Raw genomic sequence first — 25374 nt, forward strand, 5'->3', positions numbered from 1 at the left:
ATTGCGGATGATACTTAATATACCCGCCGGAGTCTAGGTCTTAGTTTTTATCATGAAATCACTGAACCAAGCATTATTCTATATACAGATGTAGTATAGCTTAAGTAATATATAAACAGCCATTTCAAATAACAATATTAAAATAAATCTTTGGAATATCGAAATGAAACAGAGCTTTAAAGCTACAAAAGTACTAAATGCATCATAATTACGAAAAATACTTCCACATATTCACTTTATATCACGGAAAAAGGGAATATTAAGGTTCTGTATGATTTCTTAACACATCAACACAAGGCAAACTGCTAACGCGACGCACTAGTGTAACAATGGACGGACACACACAGACAAAAACATAGACTGCTTTTTAACTCTTTCCGTATTAATTTTGAGTTGAGAAACAAGATTATCTTTAATATTTAAATAAATATAATTATTTTTAATTATTTTAATCTTCAATAATTAACATTAATAATAGTTAAATCGTTTAAAATAAAGTTATACATATTATCATCTCAAACTTTGCTAATATTGACGTTTAAAGTGAAGGGTACCCCTCTTGCCCGCTTTCTTCAAATTTTGGGGTATATATACGATTCGTTTCCATTACAATAGTAAGGAAAAAGCGCAATTGCGAAAACCTTTGGTGGCGATCCCACCTTAGGGAGGCTAGACGTTTCTCGTAACCCTAGCTGATCGCCGCGTATATCCTAAAACCAAACGATGATAATGGAGTAGAAGCCAATGAGACAGATTGGTGTCTATGTGGAATAGACGGAAGACCAGTAGATGGTGGTGTTTAGAAGCCAGTATGTACAGACTGGTGTCCAAGTGGGATGGACAAAGACCAGAAGATGGTGGTGATTAGAAGCCAGTATGTACAGACTGGTGTCCAAGTGGAATGGACGAAGACCAGAAGATGGTGGTGATTGGAAGCCAGTAAGTACAGACTGGTGTCCGTGTGGGATGGACAAAGACCAGAAGATGGTGGTGTGAGAACTCAAGTAGAGGAGCCATTTCCGTGACTGTGAAAGCAGTTCGGAAATGGCGAACACGTTTGCTCCGATTTGGAAACTGCGAACGCGGTCACGTGGGTGTAACAACAGACACACACACAAACACACACACAAACACACACACAAACACACACACAAACAGACACACACGATCGTTACAGAACCTCTCCGTGACATACGTCACTCGGAGAGGTAAAAAGACTCTTACCTCCAGAAAACGGTGGTATTTCCTCGAAAGTAAGTAGAAATACAAGTTCCAAGTGTTTTTTAAAAGATTTTACAGGTGTAAAATTTATAAAATACGTTTTTCCGCTCTTAGCTCGTATAAAATGGAGTAATGGCATCTCCGAGGGTTTGACTTATTATGCCCTATAGGGAGTTAACATAGAGTGCCACTACTCTAAGCTCATCCTTTAACTTAGTTTCAAAAGTTCCCGATAGATGGCGTTTTATACGGCTACCCCCAGAAAATAGCGGCTGTCTGCTCGTTGCCCCTTCCGCGTCGACCTCCCATTGAATTGTGTATCTACCCTTTTAATATATCTATGGAACCCACCCGATTATTTAGATTAGATTAGGAATGAATGTAATTAGTAATATTTTTGAAATTCAATGAATTAAAGGTTTTAATTAATTAATCATGGAAAGAATCAAGTCGCGTCGATTTTAACCCTGAAATATACTGGCCCTGAATTTCACAATCAAGACAGTGGCAGATAGTGAGTCATCTAAGAAATTTAGGCCTAGGTTCTTTACAACAGGATATCGTATTCACATAAGAAAAGGAAATTCACTAAGAATAAACGCGTATAAATCTGCGAAAGCGTAAAAGTACGAGAATATAAGGTATTTATTTATAACCTGTTCCCTCCGGTCTGTGTTTATAAAAACTAATAATAACCCAGTACGTTCCTGCCTCTGATTTGAGCTAAATTTAACATAAAGGGGGTGTAGTTTGTAGTTGCAACGTTTTAGCGAATGTCTATGAACTTTGCCTCATCTAAGCTAGAGATTACGTTAAATTTCGAACGTGGGAGGTGTGCTGGGCTGCTGGCTTCTAAGTTTTAACTTGAGATTGAAAATTAATTATCATTTGATAAGGACTTCAATAACTCTTTTGGTTATTGGTACTTGAGGGTGTGAAGAAGTGATAAATTTGTCGAATTTCGGGGGCATATGGGAACTCAGCCCTGCTGCTCAGTCGCTGCCCATACTAAAGGAGCTCTAACATCCGTTCCAAGTAAAGAAAAAATCCTAGTTTGTAATAATTTCTGTTGTTTTAGGCTTAGTTTTATACCAATCTTGACAAAACTCAAAAAAAAAAACCAACCATGGAATGTTTGTCAATTCAAGGTGCTACTCCTGGAGGAAGTTGTGACCATTGTTGTACCATGGGAAATCTTTTAAGGTTGCTCAGTCGAGATGAAAACCCCAAATATGACGTTTTTTTAGATTTTGAAGGTACATTTATAAACCTCCGATCTTTACGTTGAAATTGAAACAAAGTGATTGTGTAGATGCCCAACCTTCTGAATCTGAGAAAGAAACATACGCTTGCGTGGAAGACGTGCTACAACAATCTAAAAGAGTGCTACAAGATTTACAAACGTACAAAGGGGCGGGGAATGAAATCAGAGAGGCTATTGCCAAACCTCGTAGCGAAGCCCATCAAATAAGAGCTTGGGAAGCTGTTTGTCCTTTAGTATCCAAATTGAAATATTTTTATGAATTTTCCCAACGATTAGGTTTGTTTTCATTGTATTTACGTCACCCTATTCTTTGAAAGTTGATTCATTCGTAAAATGTTTGTTGAGTAGAAGACGCTGTGCCTAGAATATTATGGGAGTTGTGTTCTGGCCCTTTATCACCGACGCAACACCTAGAAACCCAACAGGCACTAGTGAAACAGTTTGCGGAAATTTTAGATTTCGTGCTCAAATTCGATGATATGAAAATGACGAATCCGGCGATTCAAAACGATTTTAGTTACTATAGACGTACCGTTAGTCGTTTGAGACTCGCTAATCAGGATCCTGTAGAAGAAGAGCTAGAAGTCCCAAATGAATTAGCCAATCGCATGTCACTGTTTTACGCTCACGCTACACCCATGTTGAAAGTTTTAAGTGACGCCACGACCCATTTTGTTTCCGAAAATAAGGATTTACCTATTGAAAATACCACCGAAACATTAGGGACTATGGCCAAAGTGTGTCAAAGGATGGTAGAAAATCCGTAAGAAGTTTTGCTTTATAATTAGCCTTATTCCTGATCAGCGCCACCTACCCATAGCGGCGACTTTGAGAACTACTATAAGCGGCAAGCCAACCAGATGTCGCTAAAATCTGGTGACGTCATTTTTGGTAAGACCCGGAGAGTGCCCGTCAGAGTGACGTCACCAGATTTTAGCGACTTCTGATTGGCTTGCCGATTACAGTAGTTCTCAAAGTCGCCGCTATGTGTAGGTGGCGCTGATCAGGAATAAGGCTAATTCTTCTTATAACTCAACACGCAGTTATAACTAAAAATGTGTTTTGATAATAATACAGGGGATTTTGCTCTCGCTTTAAAAATGAAGAAACCATATTATTCGTTTTAAGAGTCATGGTGGGAGTAATCATCCTGTATGATCACGTACACCCTGTGGGCGCTTTTGCTAAAAATTCTCACATAGATGTCAAAGGTTCTATAAAAGTACTAAAAGATCAGCCACCCAATGTTGTTGAGGGGCTGCTCAATGCCTTAAGGTACTTGTCTTCTTCTTCTTTTATTTAAGTAGATTTAATAGTATCCCCAAAACTGTAATACAAATGATATTTATACTAAAAAGGTACACAACGAGACACCTCAATGATGAGACCACACCGAAACATGTCAAAGCATTATTGGCTTAAAAATAACGCTTCACCCTTTGGGGTCACTGCCATATCTCTATCTCTCTCTTTCCCCCCTCTCTCTATACAAAACAAAACTAAAAACATAAATATATAAGTAAAAGTATAAACACAACTATCGGTAAAAATATATATATATTTATCGCAAGAGTCTTAACAACCATTTTTTTAAGAACTCTCTAATCAAAATTAATTAATTACAACTTTCCTGAATTAAGGATCAAAGAACAGTATATTAATTAGTAAAAACTTCTCTAATTGTTAAAACCGGTGGTCTGTGGAATGGAATTATGATCAAGAGAAAGAAACACAAACACGTTCGTTCGTTCGTTCGTTCGTTCTCTCCGTGCATTTGTCTAAAGTTCTAAACCAAACCAAAACAAAATCCAAAAAAGTTTCTGCGTGATATTTTGTGAAAAATCGTGATTTTGATGAAATGAAGAAAGGAAAACAAAAACACTGTCTTTTAACGATCGGATTATATTCTTAAGAAAGCCTCCCCCTCCTCCCCCAAAAACAAAAACTGTAAATTCTCCGTAACCAAAAAAGAAAAACAACAAAACCCCACGTTTATTTTTAAAATTTGATTTAAATCGTGTTTCTGTGGTCGTATTTTTGCTCAACAAAGAAAACAAAACAAACAAAAGTATATTGTGAATAATCGTGATGTTTAAAACAAACAAAAGTACGCTTTGAAAGCATGCTTAAACACTTAAATTCTTTCAGAGTATCCCCTTTTTTAGACTATTACATCTAAAAACATCGTGTATTTAAAAGGGGATGAACTTTTTTAGTGCTTATACTACGCTTCAGCTTTATTATAATTTTTTATTTTATAAGCCAATTTGAGCGAACAAAAATTAGTATTTAACCTACCGTTTTAATTTATACGCACTTAATTAATTAATTAATTTTTAGGCCTATTTTAATTACGTGTTTTTTGATGACACACTCGTTGCTGTCTGCACCACCAAAAATTCGATAGAAAATGAAAGGTTCAAAGGTCAATAATTAATTTAATTTAATACTAAGTCAGCTTAGTTGAGGGACCATATTGAAAAAAATCACTATGCTCCTTTTCAAACCAAAGTTTATTTCACGCAATTCTTTTAATTAGTCCCCCTAATTTTTTTTTTATTTTTTAATTAACTAAAAGAGTACAATTACATTATACTATTATTAATTTTTGTTTTCTGCGTAAAATGATGCAGTACTATAATATTGCGGTCACAAATTTATAACGACGCTTGTTAATTAATTATTAACTCCTAACCTAAATCCTGGTGGAGCTTATTTTAATTTGTACATTATTTTATATATTAATTCGTTATAATAACTCTTATATACATGCATACATACATACTCCCCATTCTTTAAGTCATCGAAATATTAGTTAAATCTCGTTAGTTTGTTAAGTTACAACAAGAAGTGATATCTAGATTATTAGGGAGAAGGTATAAATTCTCCGCATTTCCAGCCTTATCTCCAGTCCAAACGTAGGTCCGGAGTTAATCCCCGCCTCTAAATTACAACCATCATCTCATTGGTTCTTGAAAAGTCACGTCAGCGCGATGCGAATGACGAAAATTAGTATTTTCCGACTAAGGAGAGGCGAAATAGCCCGACCTCCTTTTACGTCCCCCTCTTGTATTTTGAAAGGGGGACTGGGACTATGGCGCGCGAATACAAAGGCATCTTTTACCTTCTCCCTAATAAACTAGATATCACTTCTTGGTTACAAAAAGTAAATCATAATAAGGGAAACAAACAAACAAACAAACAAACAAACAAAGAGGTGCATTGTTTTTTGGGTGCCTAAACACATTACGTGGCCTCTTTATAACGCGTTACGTCACAACGGTCACACGTTACTTTTATATTATCGAGTTTTTAAAGGTTTATAGAGGAGTTAGCGGTAACCTAACTATATTGCCTTGCTAGTTTTTCTGTTATTCAAAGCTAATAGGCTGATTTTTACAACTCCCCCAAAGATGGAAACCCTACTGTCGTCCGCTAAGTCTTTCCCTGAGATAGTTTAACATATCAAGAAGAAATTTAGGTGTAATCGCGTTAAGCCTAATTACTAATTAGTAAAGCTATACTTTTCGGTGTGTAGACTAACAACTGTAAAACTAAACAGACGACATTTGGCAGCCTGTTTTATGGGGGAAGAAGTTTATAGTGGTATAATTATAACGGATTGATTTTTGAGGGTCAAGTTTTAAAGCTGCGCACATTTGGGACGACGTACAACTTAGTTGTTATGATAAAGAAGATATTTGATGAAATGGACCATGTTTTTCTGGTGTTTGTTAACGGGAAAACTAAGAATTTAGGTATATAATGAAATGGCCCAATGTTTAAACGTAATTTCCCCCCCAAATTATTATACGCGTCTGAATGCAAAATAATTAAGGTATAGACCAAAGATTCGAGCGATGAGAAGAATTTTTTAAAAGAAATTTCCCGATATATTGGAATGTTATTTCGTGTATAGTATTCTTGACGACTGTGTTATTGAGTTTAAAGAAAGAAAGAAAGAAATAAAGAAAATTTGACGCGACGTAGGCCTAGAATCTGCGCAACAAAATGTATATCAGTCACTTTATAATCTATTAATTAAAGTGACAATAATTATAGGAGAAAAGATTTTACAAATTAAAAAAAAATAGTTAACTGTTATTTTAACGCGGGTTTTTCCGAATTTTGTTGGTTGGCGCTTAAATTATTCAAGTTTAAATAGTTAAATTAAATCCCTAATTTTTTTATAATTAGTTATGATGATTACGAGGCATTCGTCACGTGTTTATGGGGTAAAAAAATTTTAATATCGGGTGAGATTTTTTTTAAATTTTTTAATTCATTTTAACCAAAAATAACTAAAAGAAAATATAATTATTATAAGTTTCCTAAGTTTATATTTAGAACTACTTATAACCTTTAAATTATCTTTATTATTATTTAAGTGGTAAGGCCGTAAATCAACATTTTAATGAATCCACTTGTTAATATATTCTAGTATTATTAGCTCGTTTAGAATTAAGATAAACATGTCAAGGCTTTATCCTCCCGTTTAAGTTTTTACTCGTTTAAATATTTCCTCCTCTAATAGCGTATTTAATTAAACAAACAAACAAACAAAAACATCATAACCTGTCACTCTCAATCCCTCAACCAAAAATTAACCCAAAATCCAGTGTATACAATAAGAAAAAAACAACTGGTTATTTATTATAATATGTGGTTGTTGAATTTACAATATGTTGATTTCTAGTCTTTACAATGTAGATTCTGTATATAAATATTAATATACAATATATTAACATTGCATTTCAAATTCGTTGGCGTTTTTTTTTTTCTTATATGGGATTAACTAATTTGGATTAAAAGCGATTATCGCGGGCCTTTTTTTCTAAGCCAATTAGAAAGCCTCACGAGGTTGTCGGGGTCAGAAGGCTCGTGCGCATGCGCGAGTTTGATATTGAAAATTTTGGAAAACGGATGCCCCATGCCGAAACATAAAGAGTCCAAAATGGGTTTAAAATTGCCTACATTTTTTGGGTGTTGCAAAGGAGAAGATAGTTATGTTAGTGAATCAGAGGATGAAGAGTAAATAATTACTATTTTAATTATATGTTATTGTTTAATTACCACTTTAGGGTGTATTTTTGTAATATAAGCTAAGCCTAACGAAATTGCGCCCTTTTTTTCTCGCAGGGAAGACATGCCTTGGCAGGAAGGTAAATCCGCGAAAGTGGAATCAGATCATGATAATTTGAGTGAGGTGTCGGTGCCTGTGAGTAAACATATTGATAGACAACACGAAAAGAATTTAGAAGGAAGAGATTCAAAATCGGGTGGACAAAATTTCGACAAAGGTCACGGACATAAAGTATGGAATGATAGCCAAGGCCTAACATGGTTTTTGGCGCCTTTTTGACCTTGGTCACGGTGCCTAGGTCTACTGTGTAAATGTGATTAGGTATCAAGTTATGCGCGGTGATTTCTTTCTCAGACTGTGAACAAACTGTCCAACGAAGAACGGGAAAAAATAATTTTGGCTCAAGAAGTCTTTGGATCATTTGTTCCTCCTAAGAAACAAAGCCCAAGAACTAACCATCGCGTTTTGACTACCAAGAAGAAAAATGGAGAGTTTCAACCATTGAAAGTGCAAACTGTAGCAACTGTCCATAATGAGGAACAATACAAAGTTCGGGATGGTGAAGTGACTCCTATGAAAACTCATATACAACCCCTCACACCGGACAACTTGGATGACATATTTGGAACAGGTTTTGACCCAGGAGATTCAACATCATCAGGTCAGAGATATATCAAGAAAGGTTACATGTAAGTTGTATTTTTTCTGATTTATTTTTGGTGGGATATATTTTAAGTGCATTTTAATGGGTTTAGTTCAACGCGAAAACATGGTTCAAGAAACGGTGAAAGTAAAAAGAAACCAAGGCCTTAGATATATCATTAGAATCTTTATTACCCTTAAAAATAAAGGTTATACAAAATTTAGATGCAAATATAACATTTTGAACAAAATTGAAACGGTTTAGTTGACGATGAGTTAGTTTTGCAATGACATGACTTGGAATTGATACTCAAATCAGTTGGAAGAATTGCTAAAATTAAATAACATTAGTAATTAAAATAAGAAGCTTCATGCTATTAACTTACCTTAGTCTAGTTTCCTGGGGTTATTAACTGACACATAGTGGTATAAAACCACCAAAAGAAACAACGTCACGCCTAAAACGTTGGCGAAAATCGCTAACTGCACGTCTGAAACCATCCTGTAATTTAATTAATAGACATTACTTTTAACTACCTTCCCAAATCGCAATCATGTTCATAAAGCCAAGGCTTAAGTGAAACATTTAACTTTGACTTAAGCTAACCTAAAACCAGAGTTAAACTACGGTAACTATCTAGATTATTAAGAATAAGTAACCAGTTAATATTTTTAACATACTTAGTTTAATTATTCTCCTTTAATATCAGTTAAACTTGAGAATAAGTTAAGATTACGTGGCACAACACGATAAGCAGATGATTGTACAAAATGACAGCCGGCTCTTTAATTTATATACATGTAGTAGATAACACCAAAGTATCCCTAGATGGCGCGGAAGTCTCAAAATTGGCGCCAAGTTTTTTTAAAGTAGGAAAAGCGCGCCAATTTCGAATATTTTTAGTTGCAAGGTTTTTCTCTCTTCTTTTCCAGATAGAAGGTAGTTTATTTTTATTTTAATGGTAAAACGGGTGTGGGCCCTTTTTTATCAAGACAACCAGCCTGCCTGGCACATGACTGGGGACACATATGAAATGTTTCATGGGTCTAAAGCACCCACCTCTCTTGGTCCTAAGGTGTCTACGGGCGCGATTTTTTCCATCAATCGAGCCCCCTCTCTCTGTCCCCATCCTCTCTGTCCTTACACCGCGCTTAATCCTGATCCCTTTCAACTATTATGCAGTTTCTAAAACGCCAAGTTATCTTGATAATTCCTGGAAAGCTACTAGTGTAGATAGTAATCTCTAAACTCGATACTATGTTACGCTCCTGTCAGTATATCAGGTTAGGGCGTCGTTTTTTTCCAATCCTCACGGCCTGCTTAGCCCCAGCCTGCCTCTTTCACTTTCACCCCGTTGGGCCGCCGGGCGCCGGGAATTCATTGATGATGCTACGAGAAAATTTCCCACGGCCTGGGGTTGAATGCCTAGGGCAGGCTGTAAGTCCTATTGGCTTGGCTAGACCCCGCGTCAGGGCATTTTTTACATCTTTTGCACGCGGACCGCGCACGGTCTGCCACTATATAATATAGTTTTTGCTTGACACACTCGACGCAGCTGTTGGTCGGTGTAAAGTTTCGTATTCACGCCGCACAGAGCACTGCATATTTTGAAATCCCCCCCAGAATGTTTTTTTTTCTCTATCTCTCTCTTCTTTCGTTCCTCTGACTTTAGTAGGCCTAAATCTAGCCTATATTTTTTGGCAGGTTAGGCTTAGTATCCTTTAAGCGTAAACGTTAAAAGGGTAGATCAAAATAGAGTAATAAGTCATGAAAATGCTGTAGTCTTTAGTCTTCAGTTGGACTTGTTTTCTCTAAGAGATACGACCCCATAAACAGAAGTAGGTAAACAATCCATCTTGCTCTCCTAAACACAAAAACTTCACGAATCGTTGGGATTTGTCACTTGGCGCTGTTAATCTATCCGGACCTTTGGAAAAAATTATTATATTTCGTTAGACAAGGTTAGGTAGGCTTAGGAGGTAGTGTTCATTGAACCAGAAACGATGTTAGAATAAAACGCCCACTCTTTCTCTCATTTACACCTTATTTCCGAGAAACTACTGTTCTCCGGCATCTTATGGCCAACTGTCTAACCTAATGGAACCTCATAAGTCTACTCGTCTTTGGTGGAAACGAAATAATTGGCCATTTCTCCTAATTTTCTGCCGTGACTACCGCCTGACGGAGATACACTCACTATATAGTATGATATTATTGTTGTTGGACTTCAGAACGAACTATAGAGGTCCATTTTCTTTAGGGAATTCCGCCCTGTACGTTTTAGCCATTAAGTTAATGGTAAGATCGCCGGAGTGGCCCCCAAGTCGGTATCCCTCTCTTATAGCATTTCATAAAATGCTTTGGGTTTTCTTTTGTAAAGAGAGGAGGCACGCTGTTGTTGCCAAACAGACCGTAGATGTTGAGAACCTAAAAATCTCTTAAATAACCTTTAAGATGATGATATAACCTCCATTATTTAAATGGTTCCGAAATACGGTAAGGTGTTTGCCCAATGGACTGAGAATAAGTATCTTAGATACTTTATCAGATCTTTCTGAAGAATTGTAACCCAAATAGTGTTCAAACAGAGGGGTAAACTACTCTTCAGCAAGGTGTGTGTACAAGAAGATACGTGTAACAACCTACTTAGGGAACCCTTGAATTATGACACCTCCATTTTGAACGTCAGAACTTTTAAATTTATAAAAGCTACCATCAAGAAGTGATATCTTGTTTATTAGGGAGAAGGTATAAGATGCCTTTGTATTCGCGCGCCATAGTCCCAGTCCCCCTTTCAAAATACAAGGGGGGACGTAAAAGGAGGTCGGGCTATTTCGCCTCTCCTCAGTCGGAAAATACGTAATTTTTGTCATTCGCATCGCGCTGACGTGACTTTTCAAGAACCAATGAGATGCTGGTTGTAATTTAGAGGCGGGGATTAACTCCGGACCTATGTTTGGACTGGAGATAAGGCTGGAAATGCGGAGAATTTATACCTTCTCCCTAATAATCTAGATATCACTTCTTGCTACCATAAAATCATTTCAGTATGATATAGCCCTACTATTTCTCTATCTAACGATGCTAAGTACTTGCAATTACTACAATCAGCGCTCGAGAAATATGCAAATTAGCGAAACAGTACCGTTATTTCGAGTATGGTCTGCCCCTTGTTTTTCACCACCATATAAGAAATCTATATATCTAAAGGTTGAACTCTATTAACTTTAATTATAATTAATTTTCTTACGGTGCGTTTATTTTTATCGCTATACCCATGTTAGTCTATCTCGAGGTCAACCACGAAAAAGGAAGTCATTTTTATTATTTATTTTTTTTTCTCTGCATAATAATAATTTATCTTCCCCTCCCAATAAAGGGAGGAAGTAGTTTGTGCCCTTATTTCCTACCAGCTCTTGGTCGTGCGCCCAGCCCCAAACCGTCCGTAATAACTCTGTATTTATCTCTTAAGGCAGAAATGATATAAATTATTATATACCAGTAATATCTCATTGTAAACTTATAACTACCGACGGGATATACTGAAAAAAAAAGAAAGAAAAGATATAATACTGGCTAGCTTGATTTTATAGTTAAATATTTCCCATCATATTTTATCATTTCCGGTTCTATCCTGTCCTGTCAAAAATGATCGTTTCTTAAACCATCTAAATCCTTGGAAGGTTTTCTTAGTAAGGGTGTCTGCAACCCAACAAAATTTTCCATCCAGATATTTAAATAATTAATGATGGAAGTCATTAACTCGAAGTAAAATCATAAGTTCGTGTGATATTATCGTTAAACATTTCTTAAATTTTTTTGCGAAGTAGTTAGAGTCATTTTAGCGTATAGGTTATCAAAATTGGGTTACAATATACAGAAATATCTTCAAAATAAATTTGTCTTAAGAAAATGTGAATAACTCTTCAAAGAGCGTACACTAACTTATGTAAAATGTACTAGCTAGAACTTCCAACTTGTAATACATTTTATAAACTCTATGCGAGTGTTTTTTTTTTTTTTTTGAAATTTTAAGCTTCCATATTTACTCCGAGGACATTTGTACAGTATGTTTGATCTTATCTACTTTAAAGACGTGGCCTTCCGTGTATAAAAATAAGTCTCGAAACCTGCAAGGGCTCGAGTGTTCTCCTAGCTCCCAATGCTACGGTATACTGTTAGCGGAGAGAGAGTCTGATATCGAACAGTTGAGAAACAGCACGCGCTAATCATTTTGGCGCGAGGATTTTGGTATAGTAGGGATTCTAAGAGGCAGGATGAAGAGTGTCTCTCTCTTTCGATAGCTTTGCGCGTTTCGCTATCAGCAAGAGATGCTATATACTACCAGTGAGCGCGTATAAGGAGAGTCAGAAAGGAAAGTAACTAAAACGGCACAGACTGGTATGTCTCTCACGCGCAGCTACATCGGCGCACATTCGAGGAGCCAGGCGTCACGTGATCCGTTAAGAATGAAATTCTAAAAAGGTTAAATAGAAAAAGACGGTTAGAGATCATCGTGGTTAAATGTAGCCTCGGCCGTATACAAACTTCTCTGATGCCGATAGCGCATGTCCGGAACTCTGATACCAAGTCATAGCTAGGTACCGGTTTTAAAAGGGGGGAGGATGACGGAGAATTTGGTCTCTCCTGGTCTCCTTCTCATACGTTCTCCCTGGTGCTACTAGATCCATGGAAGAGTGGTGCAGGGTACGGAGTAGGATGGGTAGGATCGTAAATTACTCTTCCCCGACCTCCTACCGACGTCTTCTAGGAGGAGGGTCCTTCTCTTTCCTAGGAATGAGGGCGCCATCCTCTCGGGACCCGCGTTCGATCACATCAAGTTTCCCTCCCTATAGCAGCGTCCTGATATAAAAGAAGGCACCCCTGCACACCACCTCGGTGCTCGCTCTCTTTTACTATATATATCTATCCTCCCTCGTCTGGTATACCGTCCCTATACCAAGTAGCCCAGCCGTAACAAGGGGCTCGAATACGTCTCTAATTGGCATTCGGAACTCGCGCAAATATAGGGCTTTTGGACACGGGACCCCCTGTTTACGGAATTGGATGTAACGTACGCGAGGCTTGGTTCTATGGCGGTTTAGTTTCCTAACGGCTAGAGTCAGCTTCTTATGGCTTCGTTTTAGCGGACGGAAATGAAGACACGTGTTTTGTTCGTAATGATGTGGATGCAATTATAAGCAATAAAGAACGATAAGAGACAGAGGGTAACTTTAGGTTTTAGGCGCAGTTGAAACTTTAGTCGTGTTCCCCCGCCTATATTGGTTTTATTTCGATGTGATTTGAATATTATGATAGGAATTCATTTTCTAAAACTGTAACCTTGTTCGGAATTTGAAAAGTTGTTGGGAATTACATGGATTAGTTGATTGACATTGAAATGCGAGGAAACTTTTCGAAAATAGTAAATAGTAAGCAGGCTTCTTTCCTTGCACTGATCGAAGCGGTACTACATGGACTGACTTTATTCCTGGCGAAGGCTTACTCTCTGAAAAGAAATATAATTGAAGGCTTTTAGTTTTATGCGAATCCACGATCGTAACAGGGTGCAGGGAACCCCCCGTAGCTTTTATTTTTTTGGGGGTCTGGTATCCCGCGCGTGTCGAATTTCCTATACGGTTGGGCAGAAGTAACTATCGTGTATAAAATCCATCCTACCCAGGGCCTTAGCTGTGCCCATTACCTTCAGCGTGTCGATATACCACTGCGCTACAAGCCCCTACTGCATCCCGTAATCTTGGAGAAGAGACGTTTATTCTGGAGTAGCACTAACACGAGATGCATGGCCCTAAAATTTAACTATAGTACCCCACCGGTTTTAGGTTGGGCAAAAGATTCAGGTCCCACCTGGTTATAGCAAAAAGAACTGCTATTTACAAGTGACTAAGTTAGTAGAAATATTTCTACTGAGACGTGATGATGCCCAAACCTTGGAAAGCATGCTGGGTTTTCTAAAATACTACTCCAGTATCAAACATCCCTCCTTCCTCCATGTCGTAATCCATAGAAATATCTAGTAGACATAACAGCTCGGATAGTAGAGCAGATTTTGATAAGTACCAATCGAAGCCACCGTCGAAATTTTTTCTATCAGGCCAGACAGTCTGACAGACTGGTTAGTGACGCGATTAGCTAGTAGCTGCAGCCCGAGCCCTGCCTGCATGGTTTTGGTCTATAGAATTAGATCGGGTCTGATTGAAGCACCACCTTAATAATGGATGTACGTGCTCTGGTAGTAGGGTAGCGTTCTGTTCCGCAGAGTCTTTATGATTTAGTTAAGGAGTTTGAAAGGTTTCCAATTATGCGTAGATTTAATTAAGTCTCTAGCCTTTTCTCATTGAAACCGCTATTATCATCAACTTTGAAGTACCAAGCTCCGAAACTGTGTGTTTATTTTAAAATCAGGTGAATGAACAGAAAAATTACTTTGAGTTTCACAAAAGTTACGTATATAGCATTGATGCCGCCTTAGGAACTATAGTTGACTTTGCGTTGTCAGGCCCTCTGCGAACCATGGAATTCGCTACATGAACCACCATTGACTTCCATGGAATTTAATTGAAATATTTCTCCATGAAAGGAAGTAGTCAGACTAGATCTTAACTTGGAAGCCTCACCACTCTAGCAGATGTTTGAAACACTTGTGTCTCTATAGCAATTCAGTTTCTCGTATTAAAAGCGTAGCGTAATCAAAGTATGGGTCCCCGCATTCAAACCAAAGTGACTCCATAGACTCCTGGACATGTTATGCCTTTATCTTTAGTACAAACTTATCTTGAAACCTAAACCACTGTGGTATACTTTTTATATTAAGGAATCCATATAAAATATGTCATATTTGTATATACTAGTGTTCATTGTAACTTGGGGTTATTTTTGTAGAACTCAAAAGGGGGTTATGGCCTTTGATAGTATTGCAAAGGGACATTGAAAAACCGCCAAATAACTTGGAATATTCATTCCATCTTTCATACTGTGTAACCAGAACCAAAGACCCGGCTAAGAACTGAAAAATGTCCTTTTAAAGAAAAAGAAATCTTCCATCCCTAAAACCGGAAGTCTCCTTAGTTGGTAGGGGTCCTTTTCAGTACTTTTAACCATAAGTTCATCCCAGTTTAATGGTTCCTTATGTATAAACCCAAACTCCATTGAACTAGAGCCAAATTGGTCTATCTTTAAACTTCACAGAACGCTCGGATTGATAAAATGTTTGGATCTTTTTTTTTCTTGAACCAGTGGTGGTACAGTGGTAGTAAACACCAATTTTACTGTAGGCATGAATACAAGCAGGGTGGTACCGCTGATGAAAAATATTCCAAAAACTCTAGGTCTCGCAACTCGTACTACTATATACTTTCAGAAATATATTAATCGAAAATTATGCTAGTACATATAATTAGGGAAAAGCTGCATGGAAAGTCGGGGTAATTCAGAGTTTTCTGAGGAAATTCAAGGGAAGCTGTAGTTGACCATTTTGATGTAAAAAAGGGGGTAGGCAACAAAGGGGTTGATACATTGCCATCCGTCTCTGCGCACTCTCATGATACAAAAAGCCTACAGCGCAGGCGCCAAAAAGCGAGATGGAAGGCAGAGTTTTACCCCCCTTGTCTTTCCTTCTTAGTTATCCATCCAAATGGTCTATTACTGAAGGGTGAACCACTTTCATCTTGGTGTTTTGACACATTGCTCCACTGGAAAAAAATTATCTTTAGAAACAAATCCAGTTAGGGTTATTACAACATTCTAATAACAGCTCTTTTTCCCTTAACTTTGAGTTGATAGACTTCGACGCTGATGACCCTTTGACCCCAACATCTTTACTCCCTTTTTTCGTGCTTTTTTTTTTTTATTCTACGCCGAAAGGAACACGGCGAAACCTTGGAGCTGAATAACAAGTCGAACCAAGGGTCCCCGTCCGACTCGCGTTACGCCTACTGGCCCCTCTTTCCTTTTTAGGTCTAAAATAAGCCTCGTTCTTACTATAGCTAAGCTAGCTACATATGATCTTGGTACCGTGATCTATTTGGATAAATGCGCATCTTTATAGCATTTATTATTTATACCATGGATTGTATTTGTATCTCGTGACAGTGTTTCTGTCCTTGTACATAAAGACGAGGTCTTAAGTCTCTAACCCTGAAAGGCCCCCAGCTAGTATTCGTCGTGATGTTTTCATTATACTAAGGGATATGTTTAAATGTTTAATGCCACGATAGAGGTTCTTGTTTATAATTTTTATAAGTCTGCTAGATTTTCTCTGTCTATATCCAGGGGAATATTGTACAGTACAATGATGGTCGTATAAACTCACTTGTCAATTCAAGGTTACCCGGTTTTCTTACATGGGTTTTCGCAATTGTTTTTGACGTTTGTGTGTGTTTTATAAAATTTTATTCAAGGTATACGCAATGCGGGGCCCTGATCTTCGCGACGCTACACCCACTAAAATGTATAGATTTTCTTATTTAATTTTAATCTCTAAATGTTAATGTTTGACGAACAAAACCATTACGGTTTAGTTATCAGGTTACTTACTAGCTTGAGGGATGCTCGGACAGAATTTTTATGGGCTGATTGGTTCGTACTGTTCAAACTTCAAGGCTAGATTGGGTCTGTTAAGTAAACAGTTAAGCCTAATGTTAATTAAGGCTCCCGAATTTGGGTAAATAATCTAAAATTGAAGAAACACGTGCCTAAAATCGCTCTTGTTATTAAATTCAAATTTCTTCATTATTTATTATGAGTTTTAGATGTAGATATTAGTTAACTTTAACCACACTTCAGAGTTGCCAGTATTTGTTATTAGAGCATCTCCTGCACGTTTGGAACTAATGACCACTGAATCGAACAGAATACTACACGTTTTTCTTGTCTGTTGTAGATATCAGTTGAATTGCACACGTCACAAATGACTGGCAACACTTTTCCGAACACCGTCTATTGAATAATTCGAGCAAGGCTTAAGTTGGGGTATATTTAAATCGTGTAATATACGGTGCGATCCAAACACTATATCAATACACGTTGAATAATTCGACCAAGGCTTCAGTTGTGGTACAACATATATACGGTGCGAACAGGAGCCCAGTATGCTAAGTTGAAGGGGGCAGGGCTCCCTCATTCGTTTTGCACCGTCTTGACCCCAAAATCCTCTGAATTTTTGTTTACGCCGCCATTTTTTTTTCAACTGGGTCCAGATGTTATCGTTTTCTACATGCATGCTCTCTCTCTCCCTAGTAGTAGTAGACCCTGTAATAATCTTCCATTTTGATCGTGGTGGTGGTGGTGGTTCTATATGCCTGCATGTTGGCCCATAGAAATCTTCAACTACTAACCATCAACGACCCCCAACCATCCCCAAAAGCACTAGCGGCAAAAAGTTGTTCCTCTTTTTTTTTTTTTTAGAGCATGGTTTGCATTTATGGTAGGTAAAGTTGTTGCTTGCTCGTTGTACCAAACCCTCCCTGTGACCCGGTGATGGTGATTTTTGCTTAGAGATACGCTGCTGCTGGTACAGTACTAGAGTATATGTATAAAATATTCGCGGGTTTTTTTTTAATCTGCCTTTTAAATGACCTTTAAACAATAGAGGGTTTTTAAAATAAAATTTTGGGTTGTTGCATAAGTTTTTCACTGGTTACAAACTGGAACTTGTCATGAAGTGAGTGAGGTCATAGATTCCCGTAAAGCGACGCCTGGTGATGCCCTGCGTGCCAAAGACTTAGTTCAGACTAAAAAGGAAGACGAAATGCAAAATTAACCGAGTGTAGTCAATTCTCGCTTGTCGTTCTCGAGCTGTAAGTCTCTAGCATTAGTACGTCTTACTTATGGAACATATCTTATGCTTTTAAGTAATCTAAAATATTCTACTCGTGAATTAAAATTTAGACCATTTAAAATTAATTGCAGGTGCAATTAGAAATTTCCCGTAATCAAGGTTGGGAGAAAAAAAAACTGATCTAAATTTTCATTAATTATAAATTACAATAAAACACAGATTTTTCAATTAGAAAATTAACCAAAATATGGATGTATTTTTACCCTAGGGAACTATCTATAAATTTAAGTAATAACCGTCTTAACGATTTTAAAATTAATGATTTAACCTTCATACCTTAAGGGGTTTAAAAAAAAAAATAAGAAAGAAAAATATACCGTATTGAGCAAGCCAGGAAATACGATATTATTTCTCGCCATATATTAGGTGTTGAAATATTTTATAATTAACGTGGTATCAATTAAGAAATTTATTATTATAAAATACCGTCGTAGTAATTAAAAAACCATAACGTTTATTTTTCTAATAACGTTATAAGTGACATAGAACCTAACAGAAAATGCAGTTGTCTCTTTTTAAAAAAGAAAAAAATAAATACGTTCGGATCAACAACACGCGTTGCTCGCAAAATGTTTTTGATGACAAAAATATTTTTATATATTTGTTTTGTTTACTATATTATATTGGAGTGATAAATTAATGGTGGTGTGTTTTCGTATCATGAACTTTGGTACGTAGGATGGAATAAACTCTAGCTGAACAAGTTTTTTTTTTTTTTTTTTTTTACTTTTTCATCTCACCAGTGATATTAAATGGCAAATACGTCAAAGAGCTAGATAGAGGTATAGGACTTTCGCTAATGGTAAAATGATGTAAAAATACGTCTAAACTGATTATAGGGCTATTTAAATAGAAGTTCATTTGAGTTTAAATGGCGGGAAAAAAATAAAAACGTCAGAGATAGGTGGTGTATAATCTTGTCGACCTCGGGGATTTGTATTTTGTATAGTAAAAGTGATAGTGAAGTGTTTCTGAAAAATTTCATATTTTCCTTCCAGACTAATTAAGAGAGTTCATACTATTTACACAAGGAGGGCTGGCTTTTGACTTCACGTGCACGGAGTCTGCCCTCCTTGGGTAAATGGTTTGAATCCTCCTAGTTTGAAAACTATGTATAAACACCTATTTAGGGGATGGGGAAACTGAGCAAGCGGTCATTCTAAATTTAATTTGCGATATTTCCTTTGAGTTTGACCAGTATCATACGAAAAGGGGCCCTTCGTGAAAACTGTGCCTGAGGTCTTAGAGCCTTTTCTCAAACCCACAAAAAACTAATCCGCCCCCTGTAACGATTGAACACGTGAAACCACGCTGTCCCTTTTAATTTCATTGATACCCATTAAAATTAAATTAAATCATTTCATATTCCCTTTAAAATTATTCTCTCATCAACTTAATTGACATTTTTAATTCATCATTTTATACTAATTTCAGTATGGTACCACCCTTCTAAATTATTAAAGAAAATGAGTATATAAGAACAGCTATAGTTCTTCCAATTAATCTTTTTAATTCTTATGGAAGGGTATGGCCTAGCCCTTCAAATCTTTAATATTTTTTTTAAAGAGAGAGAGAGAGAGATCTTGAGATCTTTTTGGTTGACAAGATCCCTATCGCCCCGGGCGTGACATCAACTTCGTATATAGTTCCTTAATTGCTCCCCTTGATGGTCCTCTCTCAATTGTAGGAACATTGCCGCCACCAATAAACCCCCATAAGAAAAACAATCTGAACAAAAACCTCCAGAAAACTTGTTCCTTTTAAACGATATATTGCAATTTTTTGAAATTGGAAAAATATTCTATTTTCTTAATAAGTATTGCAAAGATGCCAGGTCTACCTTACGCCTGCCTGTGACGACTGGTTTTTAATGGTTATGTCTCTTCTTTAGTTTCATTATTTGTGGTGTGGTTCATGAGATATACCAAATGTTTTTTGGTTAAATTACCGAATAACTTCGTTGATATATTTTCCCACCATGTTATTGGGACGCAGCTGGTTTGTCCCGTAATATTAGCTGCTTTAAATGGTTATGGAACTATGGCAGTCAATGTTATTTTATCGACAGGCTTAATGTTGTTAAAAGATGGAGTTGCCATTACTGCCTGTGTGTGTGTTGGGTTGTTTTAATAGACGAGAGTTTATTGTGATAATTAAAGTTACACTTCCCAGTCTCGTTAACTATTTTCTCGTTTCAGTTTAAGAGTGCAATAGTTAGACGTGACTTGGTGTATGTTATCAGAAAGTGTCTGCTCAGTAACGTTTGACATTGGGACGAACTTAAGTTTAAGGAGTTCGTTTGAAAGTTAGTGTTCTGTTCGTACAAAGGTGTTGTATAGTTTATTAAGGATGGTTTGAGTTAGGTTTACGCGTATTGCAAACTGGTTTTGAAGTCAACGTTTGTCCCAGGAATAATGTCAAAGTGGTCTCAATCTACTTTTGTTTAATGAAATTGAAGTAAAGCCATCAAAGCCCAGTTTGATTTTTTTTCATATACACGTCACCCTGCTTGTCTCTTTACTATATCAATTTGGGTGGATAATGTTAACGCCTGGACGACTTGTCTCGTGTTTATGGGCCATATAACACCACCTGGTTGTCGCGGAAACTCGGGAATTTATATTTTGACGGGGTGAGGGTTATACAATGTCACTTGGGGCTGGTACAATAGGATCAGATGGGTATACTCACCTTTGACGGTGCTCCCAAGAGACTGATGTTAGTCAGGAATCGTAGCGCCTTGCTTCTCTTAACATTAATGTTACAGTAATTCTAGAAGAGTACTTTTTCTTCTTTTCCGACCTCAGGACGCCTCGTCCTCCTTAGGCTCCTTTTCTGAGAAAAGAAGGCGAGGTTTCTTCGTCCAGATGAAGCTCCTCGAGGGAAAATGAAACATTGCAGCAAAAAAACATTACATTTTAGAGTATGGGAATTTAAAATCCACGACAGTAAGGCTTATTTCATTACAAAGCTTAAGAAATTTGACCTAAAACTTGTACTTAAACGTTTAGAACCCTTGTGATAAACTTACTCTTTAATTTCGTACGAGAAGTTGAACTTCTTAAGCCTATTTTGAAAACAGAAAGTTGCCAAAAAGCACGTGGTCGAAATTTCACGAGAATTTCAACTTGTTAAGCCTAATTTTAAAACGAAAATTGACTCAAAAGCACGTGGGATTTTTCTCGCGCCAAAACTTGGAAGATGTAGATAAATTTCACGAGAAATTGAACTTGTTAAGCCTAATTTGAGAAGCACGTGGGGATTTAAATTTTCTCGCGCCAAAACTTTAAAGATCTAGAAGCTTTTTCAAGCACGTGAGATTTTTTCGCGCCAAAACTCAAGACTTCTTCATATGCGGCTTTAGTTCTGTAATCAGTATTATAAGAAAAAAAGAAAGGAAATGATTACGCGTCAAAGATTGCCTACCCTTCACGCAACTGAAAGCTTATTTAAATACCCTATAATTTTGAAGAGGTCCCTTTTTAAGAATAAATTTGTTACTAGGCGTTTCCAAAACTTCAAACCTTAATAATTCTTCGCATAAATATTTAAAAACTTTAAATATTATTAAAAACGGCTGGCAATTTCCGTTGAACGTAACAATTTTTTTCATGAATTTCTCTAACGGTTACTTGATGGTTAAACACAATACCGAATACAGTAAAAACTTTTTATTATACCATCTGAACCTTTAACTTCTTTTTTTTACTAATGGTTAAAGTTTCGTGATCCGCGAATCATACCATGCGTAACATCTATCTATCGTAGTGTTCAGTTATCCAGCGTTAATTTGGGGCCCTAGCTAAATCAATATAAAAAATTCTGTAAGCGGCTTACAGAATAACGTAACACGTTGGATGGTATAAACGCCACCAAATCACCGAGCCAAAGTTTTTTTTTTTTTTAATGGTACCACCGTGTTTTGAAAAAATTAGAAAATTACGGTGTTCGTATCATTTTTAGAGTTCAATACAGTCCAAAGGTAAAGGAATGATAGTTAATAATCTATAGATTAAGTTAGTGGTTTAAGCTTGGATGAAGAGAATATTCAATTTGGTTTATGGAATGCAACGATTGAAACGGAACGCCGAGCAGCTGCCATTTCCTCCCCTATATGTAGTTTCATTGGTGCAGCGCGAATCCTTGGAATATATCGTTAGTCTATGGAATGAAATGACGACAGTTTAACTTGAAAGTATTGGTTTAAGCCCTAGTCTAGGGTTAAATGTCTGCAGTGTAGGTCTTTAAATTTAAAAGATTAAGCCACGATGCGGCATGGCGTGGCAGGATCATTCTAGAATTCTCTCTCTCTCCCGCATGGTGCTGGTGGTGTTTTAAAGAAAAGACCTCCCTTGCAGCAGAAATAATGAAAATTACAATCAAGATGACCTCGAATTTCATTTCAGTTTTAAGGATTTTGATTATTATAGATTGTCACGTTTTTTATTTTAATGGTTAATGATTAATAATTAAGTTAATTATCGATAGTGGTTAATTTTATTCGTAAAAAACAAATACAAACCTATAATTAAATTAGGCTTAAAAAGATTAATTAGGGAAGAACCGATTTTAGTTTATGAAACTAACAAGTTTTCTTAATTTTTATTTTAATTGCTTATATACAGCTAGGGTGTACCATAAAGGGTAATTAGAGGACCGAAGTATAGTTAAAAGGATTCTCTAAGAGATTGGAATTAATTTGAATATGTTTTCTATGACCTTATGACCTAATGACCACCCTAAAAAAGTTAGGAATGATTAAAGTGTTTTACGAAAAATATCAAAAAGAAGAAATTCTAGGGAATGGTTATTTCTTTTAAACCAAGATAGAAAGTTAAAAATAGACCAAAAAGTTTTTATTCGATTTACCAATTTTTAAAAAAAAAATTAAAAATTTTTAAAAAAGTATGTAATTATGAATAATATTTAACGGTTCATTTTCTTCCCTGGGGACTTGATATTTTTCTTTTTTCTGGCGTTCCCTTTAAACATGAATATACATTAATAATGAATGTCGTTAGTGGCGCAACATCCTTCGAAATAAATGGGGAATAAATTAAAATTCGAGTTGAAAAAAAAAGAAGTTTAAGCTTCATTAAGGAAGATCGAGTACAGTGTTGCCCTTAGCTTATTCCCTCACTCGATCGCTCTAAGTTCTTCGTTTTAAAGGGATACACCGAGCTGGAATATTTTCCTTTTCTTATTTAATCGAAAGATAGTATAAAATAATGAATATATCGAATTTGAACCGTGTTTCTATCTACAATATTAAAGAAAATACGAGCGATTAAGTTTGCGATATGGACACTACCCGTTAAGCAAGTAGTCCACTTGGTCTTGCGAAACCGTATCGTTACCGTTTTAAGTTCGTAAATCATCCGAAAGAGGGCGCCCATTACCTAAGTCCGAAAGCATCCTTTAAGAAACGTTATCAGATGGCGTTCTGTTCGTATTTGGATATGTGACGTTACGTTCGCGATACGGTTTCACAAGGCTTAGTGGACTACTTGCTTAAGGCTTTCCGCGAAGCACTGGGAAGCACCCCTATTGGACGGATTGAATCAAGTGAGGTGGTACAAGTTGTCCAATAGGGGTACTCCCAGGGGAAGCCTAACGCATAGAGTCTATTATGAACACTTAATCGCTCGTATCTTCTTCAATATTGTACTTAGAAACCTGGTTAGGCTTCCCGCGAGGCACTGGGAAGTACCCCTATTGGACGGATTGAATCAAGTGAGGTGGTACAAGTTGTCCAATAGGGGTACTCCCAGGGAAAGCCTAACGCATAGAGTCTATTATGAACACTTAATCGCTCGTATCTTCTTCAATATTGTACTTAGGAACATGGTTCCAATTCGATATATTCGTTATTTTATGCGCACTTTTCGATTAAAATAAGAAATAAAATTTTTTTTTCTAGACGGGAGTATTCCTTTGAAGAAAGAAGCGATTATTGATTCCGTTAGCTTATGTTGCACCTATGTATAAACTCCACCCTATTTCTTAATTCTTCTAGAATATGACCCCCCCCCCTCTTTCCTTTCTCCCCTCCCCTCTGCCTTTCCCGTCGAATTCCTGCTCCATGGTTACAGGCGCAGCGATTAGCGGAGGTATCTTTACCTCTCTCCTCCCATCTTAGATCCATATATAACATCATGAATTAAGCGAATTATACTGCCATGAATCTTGAGAGAGCATGTGCATATGTTTAATTATTGATTTTATAAAGACAGTGAAAGTGATTTCGTTATTAAAGTAGATTTACATGTCGGGAGGTGGCGCACTCACTGTTGTAAGCCAAGTATGAATTTCTGGGTGACTAGGGTGAGAAAGTAATTTGAGGGAGTACGACACGTGTCGGACATTAGGTGAAAACTGCCCCATGGTCAGCCGAACGGAGGTGGCTTGACCCCACCACACATTCCGTGCTAGTAAACCTCATTCCTTATCTGATTAATCATTCCATGAAATCTGACTAACCAATATTATTGGGAAAACTAGAGACAATTCTTAAAAACCCCCTTAGGTAAGTAAGGTTTCATCTTCTTGGGTCACGGAGCTCAAAATTTATAGTCTCTTGCCTGTAGAACCATCCATACATATCTTTGGGTGCGGAACCGAGGAGAATTTTTAGCCTGTTGGTAGGATTAATTAGTGAATTTCGAACCTCCGCCGCAGACAGTGTGTTAGCTGTTAGCTGCTATTTGGATGGTTGAATATTAGTCTGCCTGCCTGCCTGGCTAACCTACCTTTAAATTATTTCGGTTACGTTATATTCCGACGAATTATTTCAAATTACGTTAACGCGATCCAATGCAAACCGACATTTAGAAATAATCTCTCTCAGGCGGAAAATTTTAAACGCTGCAAAAGAGACCTTAAAATCATTTCAAATATTTTGACGATTTCCCCTTCGTTCGTATATAATTATTTTATCTTTTTAATTGGGTTATGCGTCGATTTTTTTTTTTTTTTCTTTTTCGATTTTTAAAGAGAGAGTGAAATGAGGTTTACTTTTACTTTCGGCGCAGTTCACTGTACCCTGGTTTTACTGAACCGAACCGAATTATTTTCTCCGCACACTCGAGTCAGTGGGTTTTATGGGTGATTTGTTGTTTAAATTTATGCAACTTCTATGACATTATGTATGCCACAAGGGACACCCTAAACAATGTTTTATGGATGACCTCTTAATTAAATTAGCATTATCTTTCAGTTGATTATGTTAATTTTAAGGGGGTCCTCCATAAACACTCAAATCGTAACCATAGAACAGTCCCACTTTTGGAACACCGCGTAAGCCT

At 36.9% G+C, this 25374-nt stretch overlaps 3 protein-coding genes across 7 annotated transcripts; 2 read left to right on the forward strand and 1 right to left on the reverse strand.

Annotated features, from left to right (window-relative positions):
* The first annotated feature begins 1565 nt into the window (after positions 1-1565).
* Positions 1566-7244, forward strand: LOC149717712 (CYFIP-related Rac1 interactor B). Of its 5 annotated transcripts, none has more exons than XM_089840603.1 (7): positions 1566-1862; positions 1971-2277; positions 2370-2477; positions 2534-2761; positions 2834-3248; positions 3563-3760; positions 3844-7244. In XM_089840603.1, exons 2-7 carry the CDS (start codon positions 2193-2195, stop codon positions 3905-3907), a joined length of 1098 nt encoding a protein of 365 aa, XP_089696729.1. In that variant the 5' UTR covers positions 1566-1862; positions 1971-2192; the 3' UTR covers positions 3908-7244. The 5 variants fall into 5 exon arrangements, with proteins under 5 accessions (XP_089696729.1, XP_089696732.1, XP_089696728.1 ...); XM_089840606.1 differs by having other exon boundaries at positions 1971-2273; XM_089840602.1 differs by having other exon boundaries at positions 2118-2277.
* A 34-nt stretch (positions 7245-7278) lies between these two features.
* Positions 7279-8433, forward strand: LOC149717713 (uncharacterized). Its single transcript, XM_089840609.1, has 4 exons — positions 7279-7516; positions 7625-7799; positions 7923-8257; positions 8324-8433. Exons 1-4 carry the CDS (start codon positions 7416-7418, stop codon positions 8379-8381), a joined length of 669 nt encoding a protein of 222 aa, XP_089696735.1. The 5' UTR covers positions 7279-7415; the 3' UTR covers positions 8382-8433.
* LOC149717714 (dolichyl-diphosphooligosaccharide--protein glycosyltransferase subunit 4) lies at positions 8378-9112 on the reverse strand. Its single transcript, XM_089840610.1, has 3 exons — positions 8892-9112; positions 8597-8712; positions 8378-8541 (listed from the first exon to the last, which is right to left on the reverse strand). The coding sequence occupies exon 2, from the start codon at positions 8709-8711 to the stop codon at positions 8598-8600; it is 114 nt and encodes a 37-aa protein (XP_089696736.1). The 5' UTR covers position 8712; positions 8892-9112; the 3' UTR covers positions 8378-8541; position 8597.
* Between the last annotated feature and the right edge of the window lie 16262 nt (positions 9113-25374).

The sequence above is a fragment of the Phalangium opilio genome, unplaced genomic scaffold (genome assembly GCF_054372755.1).
Source record: "Phalangium opilio isolate 3A_F unplaced genomic scaffold, DU_Popi_V2 ptg000003l_1, whole genome shotgun sequence".
Taxonomy (NCBI): Eukaryota; Metazoa; Arthropoda; class Arachnida; order Opiliones; family Phalangiidae; genus Phalangium; species Phalangium opilio.